The sequence below is a fragment of the Camelina sativa genome, chromosome 19, assembly GCF_030686135.1.
Source record: "Camelina sativa cultivar CO46 ecotype springtype chromosome 19, ASM3068613v1".
Lineage (NCBI taxonomy): Eukaryota > Viridiplantae > Streptophyta > Magnoliopsida > Brassicales > Brassicaceae > Camelina > Camelina sativa.
This window is the reverse complement of record NC_141898.1, coordinates 1538999-1559844: the sequence shown is the minus strand read 5'-3', so window position 1 is coordinate 1559844 and position 20846 is coordinate 1538999. Positions and strand designations below refer to the sequence as shown.

The window sequence follows — 20846 nt, the reverse complement described above, 5'->3', positions numbered from 1 at the left end:
CACATTTGATCAATTAATTGTGAATCATTCTATAATTGATACTGTTTTTGAAAGACTTGTTACCTAACCAGAACCGTCCAAGAGGCAAAGGCTTGCGCGTAACATGTACATTACAATTACTTTTTTTTTCCGTAATAGGTTTCTCTTACAAGTGCCTTGCTTATATCTTTATCAAAATATTTTTTATTTAAATATATACCCCATTATACGATGATATATTTTATAGACTTTCAACTTACATAAAATCAATTGATAGTGAGTAGGTAGACTTATTTCTATATTACTTTTAAATATTATCTTATACTCTTTCTGTCCCTAATAATTTGATGTTTATGATTTTTCACACATATTAAGATAAAGATTAATTTATTATTTACTTTTTTTGATGATTTTTTTTATAGTCATCTTATGTATATGTGATGATTATTTTTTTCTGACATTTTCTTTACTTTTCCACTTTCCTATTTTTCTAGTATTAAAAATATTTACAAAATCAATTTTTGAGAGATAAAAAAAATCTCTAAAACATCAAATTATTAAGAACAGAGGAAGTATTATAATGCTAGATTGCTAAACGCCTAACTACTGGTGTCAAATTATCTATTCATGTTTTCAAAAGCTAGCTTAATGTTATCTATTGAGATAGTTATGAACCACCCCAAGTTATTCAGGTAAATTATAGTAATTGACAGCCACTTTATTTTTCTTCTGAAAAGAAAAAGCTTTATATATGAAGTATCTTTATATATACGGTGAACTAAGGTTCAATTATTATTGGTTTAATTGATTGCGCACTATTATACCGAAATATAAATTAGCTGGAAAAAAAAATAACTGCCACGTATTTAAAATTTGAAAAATCAAAATCAAGGGTATTTTGGAGGGCATTTGGCTTAGCGTGTGGTTTGCGTGTGTGTGTGAATGCCAATGTGGCATGTCACTATCTTTGAATAAAAGAGCTTTATCTGAATTATGTATGTTTAATAACATAATTCAAATAATTAACTAAGTACTAAGTACGTGTTAAAGAAAAACGTAAAATAGATCATGTGGGTGTTTATGATTCCACGTTTGCTCTTTTCTAAGAAACAATGTTTAAAACTTGTTTTGCATCCCACCAAGAAACATATCAAAATTAAGATTAGTTTAATACTTGCTTCATTAGACAAAACACGTACGTTTTATAACACTAAATCAGCATTATTGGTCTTTCTTCTTTGTCAACAAATTATCGAACTGTTGTAGCCTTTACACATGGTATAGAGAGTGGTACTGGTCAAAGATTACGTTTGTTTTTATCAGTGGAACGTTTTGTGTTAGTTCTTATCTCATTTAATCCAATCACATCTCGACCGGGTTGTTTATTTTATCATTCCAACTTTATAAGAATTGTACATCCGCAATTCAATGCATTTTTTTCTTTTCTTTTTTAGGTAGTTTTAGTTACATAATTATTGAACGTCTGCAGAACGTTGTATGTTTTTAAGCCAACGATGATGAATTCATATGAAGAAAGAAAGAAAGAGAATTGTGTAAAGGTTGTTTTCATCTTAAAGCTGTTCTTATCCATTTAGTTTATATATTTGAGGGAAGAAGAAAATCTCTTTCATATGTTTGATTTCTATTTTTGTAGATACTACCTAATTTCACCATTTATGAATCATGTAATTGCTATCTATGTTAGGAAAATAGGGAAAATTCAATTAACCTAACAAAACTGGAAAAATTCATGAATCAGACTATCAGAGAAAGCAACCAGCATCGCACTTAATACGTTATAGTTTTACTGTTTGTCCAAAAAAAAAGAAAAGTTATGGTTTTATTGTTTTATCGATACTAATTTATTTACTAAAACTAAAGATGCATAATTCAAAGGAAGTGATATTTACAGTCTCACGATCTTATTCTACAGATTGTACAAACTATACAAGTATATCAATATGCAATACGTTCATTATAATTTGTTCATTACAAATTATTTGTTTTAACTCTGAGAAAAGGATTCTATTAAGTATTAACTAGAAGACTAGTGTATGATGCTTGCGTCATCAGCCGCATCTGGGCTTACGTGGATATGGTTAGGACAAAAGTAAAAGTAACCAATCAGATGTCATCCCAGAGGACACAGCTGTCTCATTTGGGTCCACTTCTCTAACAAAACTTGTTCAATTATTCACACTCAATACAAATGACACGAATAAACAATTCCATAATTATTTTAACTATTTAAAAACGGAACTTTTGTGTTCATACTAATTAGCTTATTTTGTTGGAAAGACTGGGGACCATTTCTCATAATTATACGAAAAATATGCACTCAAATTTTCGGATTCAATCCGTAAAAAAATCCAATTTGAATTCATTGTTAGCAATTTTTATTTTAAATGTATAAATAATCAAGTCTTTACATCTAATTAGACAGATATGAATATATGATACATTTAATATATTTAGGAGAAGATTTAGACTACGTGTACAAACGACCAAAATTTTAAGTAAAATATTAGTATTTATCCAGTTTCTTCTGTTCGTAAAACATGCTTGAGTTCGATATCTATGACGTTATACATTTGTTAGTTTCTCTCCATAAAGTTCTAAAAATTAAAAAATCTATATTTTATTTAGTTAAAGAAATCAATCCTAACTGATTTTATTTAACTTTTTCGACTATTTTCACATTAATTTCAGATTTTTTTTTTCTCTCGGTTTACTTTACAGAAATTAATATTCTGTATTTTCATTCAAATTTTTAGTCTCATTTTTTTTAAATACAAACAAGTACTACACGACAAAAATCTACACACCATAAATTGCCATCGCAACCTGCTCTACGAAAAATTTCAATCTTTGCTCAGTTCCTTTTTTTCTCTTTGGTCCTCACCCAAAAAAAAAAACAATCTTTCTCCTTTGTTTTTCTTACTTATCGATCAAGATTTTTCTATTCATATAAGATTTTTAAATTATCACTCAAAGAAACAATGATAAGCAAGGATCCAAGATCGAGCTTACCACCCGGCTTTCGATTTCATCCAACAGATGAAGAACTCATTCTCCATTACCTAAGGAAGAAAGTCTCCTCTTCCCCGGTTCCACTTTCCATCATCGCCGATGTCGATATTTACAAATCCGATCCATGGGACTTACCAGGTATTATATATACACTCTTCTTTTTGTCTACGTGTATTTCATTTTATATTTTGTATTTAGTGTTATAATTAACATGTTGTTTGATTTGTATCAGCTAAGGCTCCGTTTGGAGAGAAAGAATGGTATTTTTTCAGTCCGAGGGATAGGAAATATCCTAACGGAGCAAGACCAAACAGAGCGGCTGCGTCTGGCTATTGGAAAGCAACCGGAACGGATAAACTAATCGCGGTATCAAATGGTCAAGGATCTCATGAAAACATTGGTATAAAAAAAGCTCTTGTGTTTTATAGAGGAAAGCCTCCAAAAGGTGTTAAAACCAACTGGATCATGCATGAGTATCGTCTTGCCGAATCTTTATCCCCCAAAAGAATCATCAACTCCTCTAGTAGCCAAGTCAATAATTTGGGAGATAGAAATTTAAAATCTAAAGAATATTCGATGAGGGTAAGTTTTTTGCTAAAGTTTTTTTCTTTTTTTGGTATCGCCAACTATTTTAACCGGAATGCATAAACCGGAATATATTGATTTAACCATTGTTTTGTCTCTTTGTTGTTTCAATTTGATTGTTTTATTATTTTTACCCCAATACTCTCTAATGAAGTTTATATATCCTTGTTTCCTGCAGCTGGATGATTGGGTTCTTTGCCGGATATACAAGAAATCACACTCTTCAGTGTCATCACCTGATGTTGCATCAGTCACAAGCAATCAAGAACAAGAGGAAATTGAAAACGAACCATTCGTAGACCGCGGAACCTTTTTGCAAAACGAACAACAACCCCTTAAACGTCAGAAGTCTTCTTTCTCTAACTTACTAGACGCTACAGATTTTACGTTCCTCACAAATTTTCTAAGCGAAACCCCTGAAATTCGTACCGAATCAGATTTTTCTTTCATGGTCGGTAATTTCTCTAATCCTGACATCTACGGAAACCATTACTTGGATCAAAAGTTACCACAGCTGAGCTCTCCTACTTCAGATACAAGCGGGATCGGAAGCAAAAGAGAGAGACTGGATTTTGCGGAAGAAACGATGAACACTTCTAAGAAGATGATGAACTACTATAATTACAATAATAGTATAGATCAACTGGATCATAGTATGATTCCACAGTCTAGTTTCCTGAATCAGGAACTCTTGATGAGTTCTCACAGTCATTATCACGGCCGCTAGAGAGGATTTTAATTTGAAAACCTAATGACGGATTAGGGACCGTTCGATATATAAATGATTGCAAAAAAATCATAGGAGTCTATATATGTTTAGAAATTTACCAAACTATTGTGGGGGGGGGGGGGGGAAAGGAAAGATTTTTATAGAATAACAACAGTAGTTGATGTTGAATTGTTTGATCATATAATCAAATACAACCTTGTATTAAAAAGTACTGAATTAGTTTGTTATTTTTTTGCATTTCGGTTCTTATCGAACTATTTTAATAGCTTTCCAGAAATTTCCGAGATTATTGACTCTAACATATATGGACACGCATGTTGAGTATGAACACCTCTCTTTTTTAATGTTAAGTACATTTTTAAGAAATATTGAATGAAAAATCGCCAAAATCGTTTTAAATAGCTCGTGCTCGTCCTCCTCCTCCTCCTCGTCCTCGTACTCGTCCTCATCCCCGTTGATTAATACTGATATCACAACCATCATTTTCTATAATAAAAGATTAGTGTATGTAATTCTTCTGGACGGTTCATGATTGCGGTATCGTAAATCCACGTCGAGACTATAATTCCATTTGTCTCTCTTTCGTACGTATATCCCTTAGCTTGAAAGATCATCATCTTCGTAATTACTTGCACACAACTAATTGGTGAATCATCGTTGTTTTTTGCTTTTGTCGTAATCGGTGAATGTTGGATATGGGTTTCACCCTGCCTTAACATGCCTCCAACCTAGCCCATTCTCGAATAGTCAACCTAACTCTCAGAATCGTTGACTGACCAGATCATTCTTATCGGGTCGACAAAGTTTCTAGAAGGCTCAGTAAAAACGGACAGTCCATTAAACGACAGCCTGCAAAGAGGCGATCACCAACTTTGCCCTAAAGCGGTACCACATTGATCTTGAGGTATGAGGGTGAGACGTCTCATCAGCTATAAATATTGAGGGACAAGTATGGAGAAACAAACAAGCAACATGGAGCAGGAGTCTGGAAACAATTCAATTCTAGCACTAAGTTAAATAGTCGATTTGAGCATACGTCATTCTGTAATTAGTAGGTCGGTTTAAAGCAGGATATCTTATAAACTCAGTGATCTTTGACTATCTCAATAAAAGTCCTCTGTTTTGCTCTCTTTAAATCATAATCCCGATCTAGTAGTACAAGTCTTTCAACAGTGAATCATCGTTTACATTCGGCTTTTCAAAATCTGTATCATCGTGGTAAATTCACAAGTGTGAATAAATAAAGAGGCATAAAAGGCCCATTTATTAGCATCAAAGGCTTGTATATATATGTGGAGTATTTTTCTTGGCACTAGCTATGCAAACAATCGAACGGCGTTGTGGTTGAAGCGGTGTTATAACATTGAGGTTAGAACAAGTCGGCTATATATCGTTTTATTACTTTTTCTTCTTTTTTTTTTTTTTGTTACTTTGAGCATACGTTTTATTAAAAAGTTTAAATAAATACTGCACTTGATGTAAAAACTTTTGTTTTTGCAAATTAATTTATATTTTATTCAAAAAAAAAAAATTACCCCAGAAGTAGGTAGTACATGAGAAGTGATTTCTTGGTAAATGACTGCCAAGGCTTGTTAGTGAAGCTAGAGTTTGTGTTTCTTTTCTTTCCTGCATTATTGCGGGATCATTTAGACACGTATTAGAAGAATTCTACGGTAGAATATATAGCAGCCCCAAAATACATCTACATCATATATAGTAACAGCTAAGCACATTCATTTTTTATGAATAGAATCTTAGGGGTTACTTTCACAACACAACGTTTCTTTTATCCTCATACGATTCACAAATTTGGTTATGCCAGCAGTTTTCTTATATATGATGATAATGGTTTGAAACATTCAAGAATTATACTATGCCAATACTAAAACTTTCTTTTATCGTAAGTCTTAATTTATATATTATTAAAAGTTATGTCTCATCTACTAAACCTGGATCCAGCAAAAGTTCTGCTAACACATACAAAGGGAACGGTCACGAAACAACGTATACCAACATTGGAATTATCGTAAATATGATTGTCATCTTGGATAGTTTAACGACGTGGGGTAAGACTTTTTTAAAATCAAGGTTTAATGCAATTTCTCCGAACCTTGAGGACTTGGATTCATTAATACTCGTTTCTAACATATATATATATATATATATATATATATAAGCTTAATCTGTATAGATTGTTTTTTAACTTTTAAGGCATCTCGAGGACTTGGATTCGTTAATATCCTTAATAAAACGAAAAGACTGACTTAATTTGAATCTTTTATGTATATAGGTGCTTAAAAAAATCAAGAATGAGACGCAAATCACGTGGTGACGTGAATAGTGGCTCTATTACTGCCATCATCAGCTAATTCTTTGTTTTGTGTTTTCTTTTTCACCTTCTTTTTTTTTCATGTTAGGAAATCATATATACAGACAAAAGAAAACGAAACTATGCTTACGGACACCATACCACATGTTGGTTGAAAAAATAGCATATGCAAGTTCACACTGATTAAGAAACCATAAGATATGTAATATAGAAATCACACATACATTATTTGGTGGTGGGTGTGGGTGCCGCTGCATACGGTAAAATATGAATAATTAGATGCGTTTATATATACTATAATATATACTAAATGATTAGTTTACAAGGTATATTCTGGATAGTGTGTCGACAACACAAAATTTGAGGGCAGTCCATGGTTCGATTCTTCTATGTTAAGCAAATTCGCTTTCTAATTTGTAGAAAACGACTTTAATAGAAAAGAAAATCAAATAAGTCATTATATCTAGGCTGATTAAAAATATTATCTTGAATATCGAGGTGACGCGAGCCGGCCATACAATCGTTATTATTTTCTAAACTTTAAATGACATTATAATATACACCAGTGGGTATACAAGTGTCCAAAACTAGAGATTTGATTGATTTATTTTATTAGCTATATTGAGAAGTCCATCTGATTAAATTATACCACTTCTGAAAGCCAAAAAATATAGGATGTGAATGGTTATTGCAGTTGGGATGGACAAATTTATCTTCAACTGGACCAGTTTTTATTTATTATTTAGCAAATGTAATTCGCAGTGGTGCAGTCCAAATAAAGCAGAGACAAGACCGATGTGGATCAACTACAGACCATTTTTGCATACATATAGAATTGGTCCGCAACGGTCTGTAGTCTACCCAAAAATAGAGCGGTCTAGATCGCAGATAGATTTGACCGTCATGACCGCAGTTACAATTTAATAAAAAAAGAAAAAAAGAAAAAAAAAGCTTCCAATGAATTATGATGTCTCCTTTTTCTTAGTCTCTATCGATTATTTTGGTATACTGTTAATAACTTAGATAATTGTTTGGATACAAAAACTGCCCCAATTTGAATGTAAATCCAAATAGGCAAATAGCATGTTCGTACTTCGTAAGCAATTTGAAAGAAGAAGAAGAAGAAAAAAATCCAATAGTTATGCTTAGGTTAGGGCAATAACTTGCCAATAGCTAAATAGTAATAAAGAAATTTATATCCTAAACTGTTTGCAGCTGCAACTGAAATTTATATCCTAACTTGAAATAATCTATAAAAGATAAATAATTGAAGTCTATATTTTATTTAGCTATATTGTATATATAATAAGTCGACGACCCACTTGATTCCGAAGGCTACACTAGTATTTAAATTTCTGTGTATATTACTCACGGCATGACTGAGGACTAGTGGTGGTAGCCATGACATTGAGAATGGTTGAATGACATCATAATTATTATCATGATCAAGTTTTTATTTCTGATCATAATAATACGACAGTTTTTGACGAGAAGAAATTAAATAGTGATATTGTTTTTTTTTTTTTTTTTTTTTTTTTTTATCGTGTAAGTTTTTTATATCTATTTCCACTACAAAATAATTTCAACACAAAAGATGATGGAAGAGGACTCGTCGAGGATAGACAGTGAGTGTTATTGACAGTTAAAAGGCCTGGGCTGGGGCCACATGTGACCCAATAAGGGAGTAGATGATGTCATAGTCTACGTCAGATGCCGTCACCAAAATGATGCGGCTCCCTTTGCTTTGAAGTCTTTTTGCCTTTGGAAGCAAAAAGTCAACCTTCTTAAGTTTTCATTTTTGTAATTTTATTTTTTAACAGCAGCTTACATTTTATTTATATTTTTTCTTATTTTATTCTTCTTCTACTATATAATGGGGTCCACGCGCCAAAACATTTTAAAATACGGACATTTATACAAATTAATACAATATATGAGAAATTTCAAGGATACATAACAGTATATGTAAGAAAAGTTCTTTCCTAGATTTATAATTTAATTAAGCCCCTAATTATATTCCATAACTTGCGGTCCACAGTATATTATTGTATTGTCAATTTTGTTATCTGATAAGTTATTCTTATCCAGTTTCCGTTATATATTATTATTCGTGCGATATAATACAATAATACCATAGGTTGATGATACCAGAATTTGTTTTGGAAGTCGATCGGTAACGAAGAAAAAAAGAAGATGAAAGAGTCGACGGTCACTAATAATACGAACAGTCAAAATCGAGGTTGCACTTAACTAGTAATTAAAACCAAGGAGTTTATTAGTTGTTTGAAAATTTAATTAAGTCGGTGAGTTGTTGCGAGTACTATTGACTTTAATAATTTCATATCGGAAATACTATTAAAATTGTTATTATTCGATAGTTTTGTTATTCTTGTAGAATGAAAAGCATATATGTGAATTTATGTGCAGCTTAGAAAATGATTTAACTAAGTAATACTAGTAATATATACTGCGTGTTTGAATATGTAATAATCCTGATAATGCAATGTAATGGGGGAGAATAAAGACAATTAGACAGTTAAGTTAGTTGGAGATTAGATGTCATATAGTTGAAACTTTTCAAAGATAATATATATAGCAGCACTCATAGAATTGTTTTTTTCCTCATATTAAAATCCAACTAGCTTTATTGGCACAAAAATTAACTAGTATTTTACTCATCATATAGTAAGTAGTATTTTCGTCCCTCTTTCTTTTTCCATTTTAATTGTTGCTAAATTACTAATATACGAAAAATCGTTCGAAAAACATCTAATCAAAGTACAAAGTACAAACACATAATGTTATACATTAAGTTGATTGAGTCGACGATAGGACACCAAACCCATAATCTAATTTGAAAAAAAAAAAAAAAAAATCAGTTTAGTTTATCTTATATACAGTTAGTTTGATGCTTAAAAGAAAACTGAACCGATTCCAAATTCATAAACTAGATCACAATACAAATTTCAAAAAGTAAATTGCAAAATCGAGATCACCTATTTTGTATTTTCTTTTTAATTGGAAAACCATGCTCAAATAAATAATCCGAAAGGAGCACTCTCAGTCATATACTATTATACTACAATCCTCAAATTATGTGATCGACGTATTCGTTTTTACTCTCGTATACAAATCTTCATAGAAACTTATCATCTTCATAGAAACTTGAAATCTTCATAAGCTCATATAATAATACAAACATTACACCATACAATATGTTTTGAGATTCTTCTTATTAGGAATTACTTTTAGCAGGACAACACATATCAACGAAAAAAAAAGGAACATCTTTTTCAATAATATGGGTCCACATATATAATACGAAGAGAAGCCAAACCTTTTAACACTTTTTTGAGTGGTATATTTTCTTTCAAAGGTTTTTTCTGCCACACGACTCTTTATTTTCTTTCCAAAAGAGGTTATTTTCAAAAGGTAGATGCATGTCATGTGGCTATCGAAGGTTCGAAGCCATTTTTTTTTGGTGGGTCGCTAAGGAAGCCATAAGAGGACTTTACTGACATAGTCCTATGAGATGTTGTAACAATACAATTTTAACCATAAAATCATTCGACAGACGTGTATATGGATCTATTTTTTTTTTGTGGAAAATTTCATCATTCCATGGGCATCCCAATACATGAATTGTTACAATATATTATATACAGTATATAGCAAAATATTCTTTTGTAAAAGTACATGTTTCAGTAATCCACTAAAAATAAATTATTTTTCTTTTAGGATTACAAAATAAATAAAATTCAATAACATTAATGTAAAACTGTATGTAGACCTAACATCTCTATATTAAATTGCTAATTGCTCTAAATTTCATACAAATAGTAATTAAGATAAGTGTTTTCTAAATTGTGCGGGCTTTTTCAACAAGTAAGGAAATTGCTTAGAGCATACGTGTCTCTGCTACATCACCAAAAAATACAGAGAGAGAGAACAAAAAAAAAATGAATACTAGAAGAAAAAGAAACAATTATTGATTTCTTTTTCTTTCTTTCTTAATTCTTATCTTCCTTCTATATAAAAGACATTTTTTTCTACCTTCACATACTTTTATTTTCATTTCCTTTAACTGCATAGTTCCTCAAAATTCTCAAACCTTTGCTTCTGTTTCTTTCTTTCTTCAGCGCCTACGTGCATCTGCTATAAACACATACCCCTCGATCGATAAACCTTAAATTTCCTCAAATAAAAATTCTTGTTTTCTTGAAATCCATCAAGGTTTTTTTTTCTTTTTCTTGTTCTTGATTAAACATACATAAAGATAGATGGTGGAAGAAGGCAGTGTAGTTGTGAATCAAGGAGGAGATCAGGAGGTTGTGGATTTGCCTCCAGGGTTTCGGTTTCACCCAACTGATGAAGAGATTATAACTCACTACCTTAAAGAGAAGGTCTTCAACATCCGATTCACCGCGGCGGCGATCGGTCAAGCCGACCTCAACAAGAACGAGCCATGGGATCTACCAAGTAAGTCAAATCAAGATCTTTTAATTATTTTGACCGTTTCAAAGAAGATCATCCATCAAGATTCTGATTATTGATTTTGAGTGCAGAGATTGCAAAGATGGGGGAGAAGGAGTTTTACTTTTTCTGCCAGAGGGATCGGAAGTATCCTACCGGGATGAGGACGAACCGTGCCACTGTGTCCGGTTATTGGAAGGCGACCGGGAAGGACAAGGAGATCTTTAGAGGCAAAGGGTGTCTTGTTGGGATGAAGAAAACACTTGTGTTCTATAAAGGAAGAGCTCCTAAAGGTGAAAAGACCAATTGGGTTATGCATGAATATCGTCTTGATGGCAAATATTCCTATCATAACCTTCCCAAAACTGCAAGGGTATGTCAAAACATTTTTTTGCGAAATATTGATTCGGTCGGTTCAATAAAATAGATTCGAGTTTGATGCATAGAAGTTTTTGTTTGGTGTGGAAATGTTTATCGTGTAGTTATTCATTTTTATACGTCTTAGTTCAAGATTTAATTCAAAATATAAAATTCAATTAGGATCTTAATTAATTAGTTAGCAATCTAATATTAACTCTCTCTTTTTTTTCTTTGCTTTGTTGTGGTTATAGGATGAATGGGTGGTGTGTAGGGTTTTTCACAAGAACGCTCCTACTACTACTATTAACACCCCAAACCAACTCTCAAGGATTGATTCTCTTGACAACATTGATCATCTCTTAGACTTCTCATCTCTCCCTCCTCTCATAGATCCAGGTTTCTTGAGTCAACCCGGCCCAAGCTTCTCCGGTGCCAGCCACGACCTCAAACCCGTCCTCCACCATCCTTCAACCGCACTAGTCAACAACACTTACCTCCCTACCCAAACCCTCAATTTCCCTTACCACTCTGTCCAAAATTTCAGATCTGATTCGGGGTACGGGGCAGGTTCGGGCACTAATAATAAGGGTATGATCAAGTTGGAGCATTCTCTTGTGAGTGCGTCTCAAGAAACCGGTTTAAGTTCTGATGTGAACACAACTGCGACGCCGGAGATATCTTCTTATCCTCTTATGATGAATCCGGCAACCGATGGGGCAATGATGGATGGTAGCAAGTCAGCGTGTGATGATCTTGATGACTTGATCTTCTGGGAAGACTTATATACTAAATAAAATTGGGAGAAGGTTATTTATTAATTATGATTGAAGAGTGGCACTGATTACTTGTGTAGGGTTTTTAATCGTGTAATTAGTTCGTATATATATACATAAGAAGATTATTAGGTTTCTTAGGCATTGGACTTAAGTTAGATGATTGGTTACTTAGATTTTAGTTTGGGGGATGTCATTGGGGTTATGCTTCTTTGTGATTAACTTGTACATATATAATATATACATATATAAATTTTTAGATTATGCAAATTATGTTTACAATCTTAATGTTTCAATGCCTAATTTTTACTTAATTTTCGTAGTGATGCTGATACATATGTACATGACTACAAGCATATCAGCACTCATATACATGGACACAATCTTAATGTTTCAATCGTTGAGCCGTCAAGTATAACCACACCGGATATATAGTTCTCATTTAAGCTTCATTATATAGTTCTCATTTAAGCTTCATTAGTTAGATAATAGATTAGAAGACATGAATAATTTGTATACTTTAATGGTCACCGATTCTTGGTCAAGATCAACAATTAGTGAATCTTTTGTCATTTATGTATCAAACTCTTTTTTTAATGTCGGTCTTTTCCGGTTATCAACTCATATATGCGTACTAGTCCACAAGCTTATAATATGGTTCGTTAGTAAAATCTCAAGCAACCAGACATTTTGCATTTTACTAACCACCGTTACTTAAGTTTTAGATTATGCAAATAATGTTTACAATCGTAATGCAAATTACTTCTCGAACAACAACTATATGAGACATTCCCATATAGGCCTGTTATGTTGTTATTTGGGTGAAGGAGAATGGGACGAAATAAGTTCTCATTTTCAGAACATACAATGTAGGGGGAAAATATCAAATATGGACCTATAGAATCTGGATAAACTGAGAGAAAAACACAGCTCACGAAGCATGTGAATTGTTCCTTGAATCTGGGCATCATATAAGCCTTTTTCATATGGCTAATAATTTAGTTTATTTAGAAAGATGCCAAGTTAGGACAGTGATTAATGATGGGTTTCTTGTAAAAACAAACTCCAGATCCCTAAGTCTTCTGTCTTAAGGAACTTAGTTATTACACTCCAGATCCTTTACGTTTTCTTACTTAAAAATATAGTAGTATATATCAACTTAAGAATTCACAAAAAAATGTTGAATTTTGGTGTGTATAGACATATATATTAGGAGTTAAACTTTTTAAACATTTTTTTGTTTGGTTAAAAGAACCTTTATACTTACTTTTAATTTGGACCCGAAGCAGCAGCTGCAAACTTATTCGTAGGTTTATATTGTTGTACTACATATGTTCTTTGTACGTTTACAACGACAACTATAAATATTCTTTACAGAACTGCACCAACCCCAAAACACTTAACGAAAAATTGAGCGAGCACAATCATTACGATTCAATAAATTAGTACAGTAACATTTTACGGCGGATAAGTAGTAATTAATATTACCAAATTTCCCCTCTCCCATATTAATGAGTCTTTATTTTTATTTTTCTATCGGTGTATAAATTTTCATTATCATCTTTTCATCGGCCACTATACGCACTTTGCATGTAAAAAAGACACGATTGTCTACAACTATGAAGTTATTAAATATGTGTTACACGAAGTGAAGAAAAACAACGAAAAGATAACTCCAAAAATTAAAAGATAGAAAAATGCATGAACCTCTTGATGAATAAATTAATGCGCATTATTATAAGACACTTTCCTTTTAAAGCAAAGCTTTACGATGAATACTTGCAGCAAAGCTAACCGCTTCGTTCCCTTTTTCGGTTTCTAGATGATTGATATGTTTGCTATCTTTTTCTCTAATCCTTTTTTTTTTTTTTCTTTTTTACCACTAACGTTTTGAAGACCCAAAAAAAAACATTTAAAATCTCTAAAATGGACGGTCACGCCCATAAACTTGCCTCGACCGGATCCAACAACTTCGATACCGGTGAGAAACCTTAATTTGTGTTAATTGGTTTTCCAATTTTTTGAATCTGCCGACAATAAAAGATAGGCCTTTGGGGCTTTCCGTATGGGCCCAATATGATCAAGCACACTTTTTTTAAAAAAAAAAACGTTATTGATATGCATCTCTCGTCTCGAATATCAATATCAAAAAATGTCAAAAACTTTAATAATTCTGACAAAAGGTCCAAAACAATGTCTAAATTGAAAAGAAACCACCAAAAGTAGAATGCTGACAAAAATTAAAAATTAAATTCGACCCCTCAAAAAAATAAAACTTCAAAATTGACCCCGTATCAAAAAAAAAAAACTTGAGTTCTACTCCACATACAAAATCTTGACAACAGAGGAACCATCGATCTTGTGCAACGCCACAATTGAGTCTCCCGTCTTGCATATCCCCTTCTTCTTCGCGAATTCAATTGCGGACCTAATCGTCTCCTCCGTCGAGTCCTTGTTCGAAGACCTAGCTGAAGCTCCCGTAGCCATCACTGGAACAATTCCACGGTAAATCAAACCACGTCTAGCCACATGTGCTGCAGATTCAGAACACGACCACTCGAAATCATCGGTACGAGTAATCTCCGGCACAACAACAGATAGAATCGGAACGCTCGGCCTGTATTTCGCCACAAGCTCCACAGTGTAACCTCCCTTGGTGAGAACCACAATCGCAGCCGCACATAGACTCCTAGCCGTCGAAACGGCTGAAGCGGCTAAGCTCTCAATAGGGGACAACGGCAGGGAAACGATTTCTTGAATCTTCTTGTGCATTGTGTCGTAATCGAGAAAGGCCTCTGCTTCCTTGCAGATCCTTGACATTGTAAGCACGGCGGTTTCAGGGTGAGCTCCGGCGGCGGTTTCTCCACTTAGCATGACACAGTCTGTGCCGTCAATAACAGCGTTTGCTACATCGGTGGCTTCGGCTCTAGTGGGACGTGGAGATTTGGTCATCGACTCAAGCATCTGTGTAGCTGTGACGACTGGTTTGCCAAGAGCATTAGCCTTCTGAATCATCATCTTCTGAGCAAGAAACATCTTCTCGATCGGAATCTCCATTCCCAAATCACCTCTAGCCACCATGAAGGCATCAGAGTTCTCCAGAATCTTGTCAAAGTTCATCACACCTTCTTGATTCTCCACCTGTAATAAGAATCATCACAATGTTAGTATATAACTAACTAAGAAATCAAACTTAACTTGAAGAAAAGTGTTCTGTTTTTTTTTTCTTTTCAGAACTTACCTTTGACATTAGCATGATGTTCTTTGCGTGCTCTCCAAGCAATTTCCTGACCTCGATAAGATCAGATCCTTTACGAACAAAGGAAAGAGCGATGATATCGATCTTATTCGGAACTCCCCATTGTAAAATATCCTCTTGATCCTTCTCCGTGAGTGTTGGGAGATCAACTACGATACCAGGGAGGTTAACGTTCTTTCTTTCTCCAAGAAGAGCAGAGTTCTCACAGCGGCAACGAACGAGACCGAGACTCTTGTCACAGGACAAGACGGTAAGAGAGATTGTGCCGTCGGAACAGAGAATCACGTCGCCAGACTTGAGATCTTCTGCAAGTTTCTTGTAGCTCATGGAGATTGTGTTTGAATCCCCTTGTATGGTGTAATCTGTTGAGATTGTGATCTCTTGACCTTGAATTAACTCAACCGGTTTGCCTTCTTTGAGAAATCCGGTTCGGATCTCAGGACCCTAAAACAATAAAAAAAATAAACAGAGTTAAATTTAAATCCCCAATCAAATCTTAAACAGCATAAGAAGAAGTTGAAAAGACAATTAGGGTTATACCTTTGTGTCAAGCATGACGGCACAGGGAATACAAGTGTTCTCCATGGCGGTTCTGAGATTATCGAGAGTTTCTTGATGGTACGAGTGAGAACCATGTGAGAAATTGAACCTGGCTACGTTCATGCCGGCTCTGAGAAGCTTCTCAACCATCTCAACAGATCTCGAAGCAGGTCCGAGAGTACAGACGATCTTCGTCTTTGACTTGAGGGCTCCATTGTTAGTTTGTCCTCCAAGTAACTTCTCCATTGTGAAAACAAAAACCTAAAAACGCCAAAAAAAAGTTTAAGAGGTTTTGAGAAGAGAAGATTGAAAGCTCGTAAAGGTTTGTGATTATGATGATTAGGGTCGCGTATCTAAGGTATATATAAAAGAATAAATTCCCTTTTCTACATTATAAGAAAAGGAAAAGGAAACAACTTACTTTTATGTATTGTCTTAATTATTGTCGGTCTTGTGTATCAAGTAAATTAATTCCTTTTTACATTTTAAAAAATTGGGCAAATAAATAGCGTTTTGGAAATAGTGTTTTTTAAACCGTTTTGGAAGCAAATTAATGCTGAACATGAAAAAAGGAAAAATTTTCTTCTTGGCATTTAATGATGTTCTTGCATCTCAAGTATCAAAAATAAACCGTCATAAAGAGATTTATGAAACAAAAAAAAAGAGATTTATGAAACAAACTATAGAATTTTTACTAATTACTGTATTAGCTTAGTTTAGACTTCAGAGTAAATACTTTACAAATTTGACTACGATCGTATTAAAATATCAAATAAAGCACAGGGGAACAAAACTTAAAAGGTTCTAATCATTAAGACTCTAAATAATTTTACGAAATTAGCAAACAGATCAGTAAATTTCATAGACTAGCAAATTCGATTTAGACATATCATGTATGATCAACTTGTTTTGCATTAAGGAAGGATTCGTAATCACTTATACAATATACTCTGCTTCTCATCACGTTTCCGCATTCAGTTTTATATACCCTCAATAGTATCAAATGCCAAAATTGGATCAGTTTATATTCTTCAAACACCCAATTTGTCCTAATGGTAGAAGATTTGTGCAATAAAGCATATTTGTGAGAACAAGCAAGGCACCACCAAAACGGTTTCTTGCGGGGGTGTACGTCAATGGGAGCCAGACGAAGCAGAGACACTTTGTATACTTGAACGAGGCTTCATTTCATGATCTTTCAAGTGAAGCCCAAGAATAGTTTTAGATTAATCATCTGATGGGGGCTTGACAATCCCTTGTCCCGTAGATACTTTTATCAGTATAAGTTGTATAACGTGTCAGCTCCAAGGATGAAGATGATGATCCAGCATGCATCAACAATTATTTAATGTGAATTGAGATGACATTTTCTCTCCTCTTTTCTTTTTTAAGAGAGAGTTTGTTCTACAGGATTAGAATATTTCGATGTGAATACCATCTTCTCCTGAAAGAAAATATAGAACCAAAATAAAACACCAAACCACAGAAACGATCGGAGAGTTGTATAGATCTGATGAGGACGTTACCGTGGTTGCTACCAGGGGATGAAGAGAAATTGCGGCGAGACACAATCGATCTCCAGCTCTGCAACGTCTTTTCGTCAATCGAGATCGATGGAACAAAAAAAAAGATAGAAAGAGATAATCTCAGACATAATTATATATTTGTTCGATATAACCTGCGCAACGACAGTTCTCAGATTCGGCGTCATGCTTTGGACTCTCTGAACTGAAATTAGGGCAGGGTTTCGCTTTTCTACGTTCTCACATAAAGCCTTGTAGATATTTTATTTATCTTTTAATCGATTATTTTGTTTACATCGATGAAGATAATTCTCTTTTCCTTAATATTTTTTTTTTATAATTATTTCATACTTATAATTTAATTAATAAGATTAATAATGGCCATGTCTTAGTTGTATAGGCACTTGATTTTGTAGCTTGTATGAAACGATTCAAAATTTCTTTTCTTAATTTCAAAGACTTAAAAAACTCGATCGGGTATGTAGTCATTAATTTTATATTTATATACTTGAACATTAATAAATATTAAATATAATTAGTTGATATATATTTATATAAATAATTATTTTCTCAATAGAGTTTGTGTGTAGCTTCTTTTGCTTATGATAATAACACTGTTAGTTCAAAAAAAAAAAAAAAAAAAAAAAAAGATAATAACACTGTTGGATTTTTTAATTTCTGTAGTTTCAAAAATGTTTGTTTAATGTCTTCATTGTTTGCAAATAGATCTACCTAGCCGGATTGATGTTAACTTGTTAAGCAATTAATGTATTTGTTAATTAAAATATTATGTTTTGAAGACGGATCATCTGTGGCTGAGTATACTTTCAGTTAGCCAATGAATACTGCCACCTTTTTAATATCGATCGGTATTGAGACCGGACCGGTCTAGTGCCTAACCCGGTTATAACCCGGTGTCATAACCCGGTCAGGTTCGTTTTTCAATTTACCGATTTAAAGTCCTTATTTTAAGTAAATCTGCTCAGGTGAAAATTGATGGAATAACACATTTTTAATCCTGCAAAAGCCAAAATTAAGGTTCAAAATTAGGTTGATAATCTTCTTCGACGAGCAACAACGAAAACAAATATCAATAAGTTTTTAAGACTAATCTTCTTCTATACATTGAATGTTAACAAAATATGAAACAAGCCTAGCTATAAAAGTAAACGAACCTCATATAGGTGTTCTTTTTTTTTGGTTAACAAATTTTATTTTCGGGTGAAGATGAATAACAAAGATTCTTGACTTGAGAATGCGACTCAGTTTTTTTTTCATTTTAATTTCTTCTGAGTTTTTGATTCTCATTCTACAGAATCACCCACTTTCTGCTTTCCTTTTGTTTTAAATATGTTACATATTTTAGTTTACGAGCAACAAAAAAAAAAAAAAGAATACAATTCCGTGAGTATTTTTTCCGGCGAATGTAGCCCACGTGTTCAAGTATGCTCCCTACGCGAGAGCTTCGAAGCATCATTAGTAAAGTTAGTCGTAAACACGAACAAGAATCTGTTAAATGGGTGACCAAAAAAAAAAAAGATATCTGTTAAATGAACGTACAAGGAAGAACATTTAGTCTCTATCACACCACTCCCTCTCTTTTCACTTATAACAGTGACCTTTCGAATGGGTAAAAGGTAAACAAACTAAAACAGAGCTAGAGAGTGTGCAACTATTTATCAAGAAATCAGAACTATTTAACTAAAAGTCTCAGTAATCGTTGCAAAAGTGCATAAAAGTGGAACAATATCAAGAATTGTCTCGAAATCTTGATTGGTTTATAAACTAATTCACTCGATGACCTTTACAAAAGCGCTGTAATTAAACAGAGACTTTGGGGGTAAGAAAGAAAGAATCTTCATGAGAAAGAGTGAGTTTGATGAGAGATTCATTCAAGTAGACTTTAAGAGACTCTTGAAACACACAACATGGAAAGCATATTCTCACCAACATGGAGATGAAACTATTTTGGTAATATGCTCTAATACTTTTAACTCAAGATTTTGATAGGTTCTTTCTTCCCGAAACCGAATAAAGTGTATTGAGAAATCACAACCATGAGATATCGCCTATAAAGTTTGGTTCGGTATCAAATAAATGCAAAGATATCATTCAAGGAACATAATATTTGTTTTGTTAAATATACCTTATGAACAATAGACCATATCAAAGCACTCACTAAGCTAATGTGGGACTACCAAAAAAAAATGGATATATTCTCAGTTGCACATACAGTAGTAAATATCCTACGCAACTCCAACATTTGGAAATGACCTTATTCTGTTGAAGATGAGATGCCTTGACGGTAATATGAATGCATGCAGAAACACTTTCAAATCCGTAGGCATCTCCTAAATATTTGCAGGAAAGTATAGAGTGAGAAAGTAGCCAAGCAATAGATGAAGTGATGCTTCACTTCTATATATGTATGAACATATAGACACACACAACACATGTAGACCGGAGAGATAATTGTTAGTAGATCAGACAAGAAAGGCTACAAACATAATAAAACAGAGGATATGGAGGGGCCAAATGTTTTTTGTGCTAATCAAAGAATGATAAGAAAAGGGACCCTCCAGTAAATTATATACTGTGTAGAGAAAAGAATAGGTACTAAACTTGTTGAAGGAGACAGATTCTTTATCATCTTTTAAAGCAAAGCAATGTTTCCAACTTTCATATGTTTGCTTAATCTCAAACTAAATGGCTTCTTGGATGGACTGAGAGTCAAAAGTGTTTATATCATATTACACATTCTTCAAACATGGCAAGATGAACAGCCCCTTTTTAATATCATCAGTAACAGCTGACGACTAAAAGTCTTGATATATAAAAATCATTAGACACATAATGTACCTAGAGACGGAAAATGACTCCATGAATAAGGAACAAATACAATTCAGACAAATGAAAAGCATTGAGAATATTCCAAGAGAAGAGTTAGAGAGCTGTGACTATGAAAATATCAAAGAATAAGAAAAGAGTGGATTCCCCCAGCCCAAGTTATAAAAAAGAAGAAGTTAGGAAAAAAAAATCAGGGAATAAGATACTTCTCTGCCAGAATGGCGAAAGAATGCGCATATGATGCATTAATTGTGGATCAACTCTGGTATCTAAATTGGGGTTGAAAAGTTGTAGTCCATAGGAATCATCAATACATGAAATTATAAAATAATCATCCACAAAAACAAAAACAAAAACAGTTCAAACGATAAGGACACAACTAACAAAAGCATCGATTGGACCAGTTATTCATATTCCA

The 20846-nt window shown here is 33.3% G+C and overlaps 3 protein-coding genes and 1 long non-coding RNA gene across 5 annotated transcripts; 2 read left to right on the top strand and 2 right to left on the bottom strand.

The window, feature by feature from the left end:
* Nucleotides 1–2543: 2543 nt before the first annotated feature.
* On the top strand, nt 2544–4561 carry LOC104764042 (NAC transcription factor 47). 2 transcript variants are annotated; one of them, XM_087502994.1, is made up of 4 exons: nt 2805–3147; nt 3242–3591; nt 3773–4045; nt 4128–4561. In XM_087502994.1, exons 1-4 carry the CDS (start codon nt 2979–2981, stop codon nt 4182–4184), a joined length of 849 nt encoding a protein of 282 aa, XP_087359120.1. In that variant the 5' UTR covers nt 2805–2978; the 3' UTR covers nt 4185–4561. The 2 variants fall into 2 exon arrangements, with proteins under 2 accessions (XP_010485778.2, XP_087359120.1); XM_010487476.2 differs by having other exon boundaries at nt 2544–3147; nt 3773–4561.
* Nucleotides 4562–10558: 5997 nt separating this feature from the next.
* On the top strand, nt 10559–12547 carry LOC104764041 (NAC domain-containing protein 46). Its single transcript, XM_087502995.1, has 3 exons — nt 10559–11132; nt 11219–11499; nt 11738–12547. Exons 1-3 carry the CDS (start codon nt 10934–10936, stop codon nt 12278–12280), a joined length of 1023 nt encoding a protein of 340 aa, XP_087359121.1. The 5' UTR covers nt 10559–10933; the 3' UTR covers nt 12281–12547.
* Nucleotides 12548–14410: 1863 nt separating this feature from the next.
* On the bottom strand, nt 14411–16392 carry LOC104764040 (putative pyruvate kinase, cytosolic isozyme). Its single transcript, XM_010487472.3, has 3 exons — nt 16059–16392; nt 15501–15962; nt 14411–15400 (listed from the first exon to the last, which is right to left on the bottom strand). The coding sequence occupies exons 1-3, from the start codon at nt 16302–16304 to the stop codon at nt 14576–14578; spliced, it is 1533 nt and encodes a 510-aa protein (XP_010485774.2). The 5' UTR covers nt 16305–16392; the 3' UTR covers nt 14411–14575.
* Nucleotides 16393–18759: 2367 nt separating this feature from the next.
* On the bottom strand, nt 18760–20141 carry LOC147920051 (uncharacterized). Its single transcript, XR_015591578.1, has 2 exons — nt 19856–20141; nt 18760–19090 (listed from the first exon to the last, which is right to left on the bottom strand). It is a non-coding gene; the product is annotated as an uncharacterized LOC147920051 (long non-coding RNA).
* Between the last annotated feature and the right edge of the window lie 705 nt (nt 20142–20846).

Coding starts and splice junctions, on each gene's coding strand:
- LOC104764041 (XM_087502995.1), top strand. CDS start 10,934: ATGGTGGAAGAAGGCAGTGTAGTTGTGAATCAAGGAGGAGATCAGGAG. Junction 11,133..11,218: donor CGAGCCATGGGATCTACCAA/GTAAGTCAAATC, acceptor TTTTGAGTGCAG/AGATTGCAAAGATGGGGGAG. Junction 11,500..11,737: donor ACCTTCCCAAAACTGCAAGG/GTATGTCAAAAC, acceptor TTGTGGTTATAG/GATGAATGGGTGGTGTGTAG.
- LOC104764042 (XM_010487476.2), top strand. CDS start 2,979: ATGATAAGCAAGGATCCAAGATCGAGCTTACCACCCGGCTTTCGATTT. Junction 3,148..3,241: donor CGATCCATGGGACTTACCAG/GTATTATATATA, acceptor GATTTGTATCAG/CTAAGGCTCCGTTTGGAGAG. Junction 3,592..3,772: donor CTAAAGAATATTCGATGAGG/GTAAGTTTTTTG, acceptor TGTTTCCTGCAG/CTGGATGATTGGGTTCTTTG.
- LOC104764040 (XM_010487472.3), bottom strand. CDS start 16,304: ATGGAGAAGTTACTTGGAGGACAAACTAACAATGGAGCCCTCAAGTCA. Junction 15,963..16,058: donor CCGTCATGCTTGACACAAAG/GTATAACCCTAA, acceptor TTATTGTTTTAG/GGTCCTGAGATCCGAACCGG. Junction 15,401..15,500: donor ACATCATGCTAATGTCAAAG/GTAAGTTCTGAA, acceptor TTCTTATTACAG/GTGGAGAATCAAGAAGGTGT.